The 6,724-nt window shown below is 33.1% G+C and overlaps 1 protein-coding gene across 1 annotated transcript in view; it reads right to left on the reverse strand.

Moving 5' to 3' along the window:
• The window catches only part of LOC106473143, a 20,536-nt gene that overhangs the window by 2,318 nt on the left and 11,494 nt on the right, over positions 1–6,724 (reverse strand). The window contains exons 10-15 of the mRNA XM_022401633.1: positions 6,176–6,294; positions 5,879–5,927; positions 4,881–5,144; positions 3,192–3,437; positions 2,484–2,741; positions 412–492 (exon numbers count right to left, since the gene is read on the reverse strand). Of these exons, the coding sequence (XP_022257341.1) occupies positions 412–492; positions 2,484–2,741; positions 3,192–3,437; positions 4,881–5,144; positions 5,879–5,927; positions 6,176–6,294 (1,017 nt within the window). The remainder of the gene's footprint in view (positions 1–411; positions 493–2,483; positions 2,742–3,191; positions 3,438–4,880; positions 5,145–5,878; positions 5,928–6,175; positions 6,295–6,724) is intronic.

Raw genomic sequence — 6,724 nt, forward strand, 5'->3', positions numbered from 1 at the left:
TCAGTAATATTATATTAATTATTGTCAGTAGGTTAAAGTCAGTAATATTATATTAATTATTGTCAGTAGGTTAAAGTTAGTAATATTGTATTAGTTATTGTCAATAGGTTCAGATTAGTATAATTGTATTAATTATTATCAGTAGGTTAAAGTCAGTTTTTAATAACGAAAAAAATATTCTGAAGTTCTAAAGAACATTTTCAGATTGGATTGCCATTTCCACTCTTTGAACTACCAAAATTATCTATCAATTATTTCGTTTCATTTTTAGGTTTAGGTGCGCTATCTTTGAACAAAGAATAATATCTGCCAACATATTTCTACTTCTAATAAACTCGAAGTTCATGCCATTTAAGTTATTAATTTTATTTTTTTTCCAGTTGTCAATACAAGTGACAACATTTTACTCACCTCCAGTGTAACCCGAAGTAGTTGATTTGTCGTCGTTTTGATTTCTTTTGATGGAGCCCCAATCATTCACAGCATCCCTCACTGATAATAAACAAGTAAACCTTAACTGTAAGAAACGAGTATTCAGTAAACACTAACAGTACAGTAGAAACATACAGCATCCAGTGAAGACTAACGATACTGTAGGAAGATACAGTATTCAGTAAACACTAACAGTACAGTAGAAACATACAGCATCCAGTGAAGACTAACGATACTGTAGGAAGATACAGTATTCAGTAAACACTAACAATACAGTAGAAAGATATAGTATTCAGTAAACACTAACAATACAGTAGAAAGATACAGTATTCAGTAAACACTAACAATACAGTAGAAAGATACAGTATTCAGTAAACACTAACAATACAGTAAGTAGAAATATACAATATTCAGTAAAGGCCAACTATACAGTAGAAACATACAGTATTCAGTAAACACTAACAATACAGTAGAAAGATACAGTATTCAGTAAACACTAACAATACAGTAGAAAGATACAATATTCAGTAAACACTAACAATACAGTAGAAAGATACAGTATTCAGTAAACAATAACAATACAGTAGAAAGATACAGTATTCAGTAAACACTAACAATACAGTAGAAAGATACAATATTCAGTAAACACTAACAATACAGTAGAAAGATACAATGTTCAGTAAACACTAACAATACAGTAGAAAGATACAGTATTCAGTAAACACTAACAATACAGTAGAAAGATACAGTATTCAGTAAACAATAACAATACAGTAGAAAGATACAGTATTCAGTAAACACTAACAATACAGTAGAAAGATACAATATTCAGTAAACACTAACAATACAGTAGAAAGATACAGTATTCAGTAAACAATAACAATACAGTAGAAAGATATAGTATTCAGTAAACACTAACAATACAGTAGAAAGATACAGTATTCAGTAAACAATAACAATACAGTAGAAAGATACAGTATTCAGTAAACAATAACAATACAGTTGAAAGATACAGTATTCAGTAAAGGCCAACAATACTGTAGAAACATACAGGATCCAGTGAAGCCTAACGATACTGTAGGAAGATACAGTATTCAGTAAACACTAACAATACAGTAGAAAGATATAGTATTCAGTAAAGGCCAACAATACTGTAGAAACATACAGGATCCAGTGAAGCCTAACGATACTGTAGGAAGATACAGTATTCAGTAAACACTAACAATACAGTAGAAATATACAGTATTCAGTAAACACTAACAATACAGTAAGTAGAAATATACAATATTCAGTAAAGGCCAACAATACTGTTGGAAGATACAGTATTCAGTAAACACTAACAATACAGTAAGTAGAAATATACAATATTCAGTAAAGGCCAACAATACTGTTGGAAGATACAGTATTCAGTAAACACTAACAATACAGTAGAAATATACAATATTCAGTAAAGGCCAACAATACTGTTGGAAGAGACAGTATTCAGTAAACACTAACAATACAGTAGAAATATACAATATTCAGTAAAGGCCAACAATACTGTAGAAACATACAGTATTCAGTAAACAATAACAATACAGTAGAAAGATACAGTATTCAGTAAAGGTCAACAATACTGTAGGAAGGAACGGGGTTTTCAACAGAACTTTCACGGGAGTTAAAAGAACAATATATAGTAATAGTTGTTAAAACAATTTTTAAAAGTTAAAACATATTAATATATCCTATGATTTGTTAAGCAAGTAGGATAAAAACAGTAGAATTAACAAATAAAGTCAGAGCTTACACAAGTTAGAAAAAAGGGTTAGCGCTTGTTCTCCATTGTTCTTAGGAAAATTAGCGCATGCGCTCTTGTTTAATAAAAACTGTCTTTTTCGTCTTAGTGTGTACAGATTACTCTCCCCAATAAATAACGGGAGAGCATATTATTTGACTTTCAATAACGCCAAGGTGATGTTATTCTACACAAACGTTTATCCGAGACCAGTGAGTAAAAAGAGAAACAGAACAAATCAAAGAAAATAAATTTGATTTCGGCTAACACTACTTACTAGCAAAGTGCTGGCATTTAACAGAGTCTTTAGTCTTAACTCCAGGGCTTGCCAAAGTTTTCGAAGAGAGAGAGCATTCAGCATAGGTGGCGTCCTTCTCCGACTCGGAAGGACAGTAATTAAAAGACTTGCAGTTCAATTCGGGCTGTTCAGAACACATACGTGCACATTCCTCGAGTGTCAGTGATGAAAACACCTTACTGTCTTTATCGTCTATGAGGGTGCGGCCCATGTCTAGGTAGTCGGCTATGAATTTTGCTAAACAAATGAAAAATAAGAATATAATCTCGCGACAAGTAAATAATTCAACGCGCATGCGCGGAGCTGATAATAGGTTATTAAATTGTACATTGAGTAAACATCAAACACAATAAAGACTACTTGGTGATTTTTTTAATTTAAACAGTATATATATGTAACATTACTTATCTTATTCAGTATATATATGTAACATTACTTATCTTATTCAGTATACATATGTAACATTACTTATCTTATTCAGTATATATATGTAACATTACTTATCTTATTCAGTATAATATGTAACATTACTTATCTTATTCAGTATATATATGTAACATTACTTATCTTATTCAGTATATATATATATATATATATATAACATTTCCGAGATTCGTTAGCACTAGTATTAGGTTTTGTTTAAATTCAACAAGTCACATAAAAACTGGTCAACAGCTGTTTACTGACCAGCATAATGGGAACAAGTCGCCTTGGCCGTCACCATATTTGATGGATTAATATCCAACACGTGTTTTTTATGAAGGACACAACTATTTTTATCTTCACAGTATTCAAACCCCCGGCATCTAAACTCGGTCTCAGATCGGCATTTCTTGGCACATTCCGCGGGAGAACGCGTTCCGTCAACAGACTTGTCTCCGCCAGTGAGAAAGACTTTTCCTTCGTACTTGTCGTAAAACATTAGATAGTTTCCTGAAATAAAGAGATTTACTTAAATCAAACTCAACAAGAAAAGTTGTGTTTACTGTTAATATTCAACATTTTTATCATATCTCACACGTTTCGTTTAGTCCTGGAGAAAATGTCTTCATGTGTTCTCTTTATTTTATTTTCTAGAGAACATAGAAGCTGAACATGAAATGTTGTGCGAATTTTAGTTTATGTTTCCAACAATAAACACAGTACTGGGGATATGCATATTGTAGTTTATAGGTTCTCATTGTGAATAGAACGTTATGGTGTGAAACACCTCGTTAACAGAACGTTTCGATGTGAAATAATTCGCGAATAGAACGTTTCGATGTGAAACACCTCGTGAACAGAACGTTACAATCATACGACATATACTAATTTAACGGTACGAAGACTGAAAGCTAAGACTAACAAGGTTTTAAATTTACTTCATAATGTGTATTAATTTAACTGTACCAAGACTGAAAGCTAAGACTAACGATGTTTTAGATTTACTGCATAATGTGTATTAATTTAACGGCACCAAGACTGAAAGCTAAGACTAACAATGTTTTAGATTTACTGCATAATGTGTATTAATTTAACGGTACGAACACTGAAAGCTAAGACTAACGATGTTTTAGATTTACTGCATAATGTGTATTAATTTAACGGTACGAAGACTGAAAGCTAAGACTAACAATGTTTTAGATTTACTGCATAGTGTGTATTAATTTAACGGCACCAAGACTGAAAGCTAAGACTAACGATATTTTAGATTTACTGCATAATGTGTATTAATTTAACGGTACGAACACTGAAAGCTAAGACTAACGATGTTTTAGATTTACTGCATAATGTGTATTAATTTAACGGTACGAAGACTGAAAGCTAAGACTAACAATGTTTTAGATTTACTGCATAGTGTGTATTAATTTAACGGTACCAAGACTGAAAGCTAAGACTAACGATGTTTTAGATTTACTGCATAATGTGTATTAATTTAACGGTACCAAGAATGAAAGCTAAGACTAACAATGTTTTAGATTTACTTCATAATGTGTATTAATTCAACGGTACGAAGACTGAAAGCTAAGACTAACAATGTTTTAGATTTACTGCATAATGTGTATTAATTTGACGGCACCAAGACTGAAAGCTAAGACTAACGATGTTTTAGATTTACTTCATAATGTGTATTAATTTAACGGTACCAAGACTGAAAGCTAAGACTAACAATGTTTTAGATTTACTGCATAATGTGTATTAATTTAACGGTACGAAGACTGAAAGCTAAGACTAACAATGTTTTAGATTTACTGCATAATGTGTATTAATTTAACGGTACAAGACTGAAAGCTAAGACTAACAATGTTTTAGATTTACTGCATAATGTGTATTAATTTAACGGTACCAAGACTGAAAGCTAAGACTAACAAGGCTATGATTTACTTCATAACCTACTTGTATAAACTTCACAATGGCTGTTTGCTTCAAGTTCTTCTTTATCCTTTTCGTTATTTTTCCTGATCAGGACAGACGAGATTCGACAAGTTCTGTCTTTGGCCGTAGTACAGAAGGAAAAGCTACTGCAGGCCAGTGACGTCGCTTCTCGACATCTCTTGTAGCAGTCGCCTCTAGTTCCCACGTTCCCCAAATCTCTCGTGGTTTGAGAGTATTTGTCCAACTGGTATTCTTCAGCTACAGTATCATAAGTTTCGTCTTTGACTGTGAAGGAAAGGAAGAAAGCTTTTTTAAATACAGAGACAAAAAGAGTTTGAGTTATTCGTGGAGAAATTAAGTTTAATTAAAGACAAGTAGCCCAATATGCCAAGCCAGGGGTGCTTCTACACCCTCAGCACCCCTTCCTTCCAGCGCCCTCGCTTTCAAGTTTTTACCAAAGTCAATAATAAAGAATCAGGTTTCCTGTGTATCTATATCACAAATAATTTAAAATCAAATATCGAATTATAAGTTCACACAACTTTTCTAGTTATAAAAGTGGATAAAATTGATAACGGATTTTTCTTTTGGTTTGTTTGTAGTTAAGCACAAAGTTACACAATGGGCTATCTGTGCTTTTGGAATACAACGTGCTTAGCATGTGATTTATCGAGGCCATGCTAAACTGCAGGGATTATTAAAAGTAGGTAATTGTTTGTTTTTGTTTGTTTGTTTTTGAATTTCGCGCAAAGCTACACGAGGACTATCTGCGGTCCCTAATTTAGCAGTGTAAGACTAGAGGGAAGGCAGCTAGTCATCACCACCCACCGCCAACTCTTGGGCTACTCTTTTACCAACGAATAGTGGGATTGACCGTCACATTATAACGCCCCCACGGCTGAAAGGGCGAGCATGTTTGATGGGACGGGGATTCGAACCCACGACCCTCAGATTGCGAGTCGAGCACCTTATCCACCTGGCCATGCCGGGCCAAAAGTAGGTAAAATAAACAAACTTACAACGATAATAACCGGAGTTCCTAATAACAGAAGTTGCTTGATAATCTACCTGTGGAAAGAAAGGAAAATAATTAAAATTCGTTCTTTTTTTAAAGGATATTCGTGAAAATTAGAATTACACAAATACTGTTACGTACAACAAACAGCTGTTAACACACAAGATATTAATCTGTTCTGTAAATTGAAAGGCCAATTAGAAGATTTGGCATGTTTTTATTGAAAGGTATTTCTGAATTATTCCATGCACCATGTCCGTTGATCTCGTGTGTTTTAAGTGACCGATATTAAAATACTCACCGGATTATCGGATTTGGGTGGCATAATTCTTACTGTAAAACTTTTATTAACAGACGTCTCTAGACTTTTCAGTGCTTCCTCGTTTTTCACCTGGAAAACTGCGGCATTAGAGACAGCCCCTGCAGAATTAAATATCACGAAAAAATACAGAGAAACCAGTTTTAGTTTTAGTTGACAATAATGGAAAAGTAATCCAATTTGTAATAAGTGTGACAGTAAATCACCTTGCGAGATTGGTATTCATATTAATCCCACCATTCTCTATTATCCCATTATGGTCAAGAATAGTGTATGATAACTTTTCAACTATACCCTGTTTGTTATACATTGTTACCAGAGTGGAGTAATATGGTCTAGTTGAATAGTTAGGATAAACCTATAGAAGAATATGGTTTAGTTGAATAGTTAGGATAAACCTATAGAGGAATATGGTTCAGTTGAATAGTTAGGATAAACCTATGGAGTAATATGGTTGAGTTGATAGTTAGGATAAACCTATAGAGGAATATGGTTTACTTGAATAATTAGGATAAACCTATAGAGTAATAT

Source organism: Limulus polyphemus, unplaced genomic scaffold, assembly GCF_000517525.1.
Source record: "Limulus polyphemus unplaced genomic scaffold, Limulus_polyphemus-2.1.2 Scaffold5920, whole genome shotgun sequence".
Taxonomy (NCBI): Eukaryota; Metazoa; Arthropoda; class Merostomata; order Xiphosura; family Limulidae; genus Limulus; species Limulus polyphemus.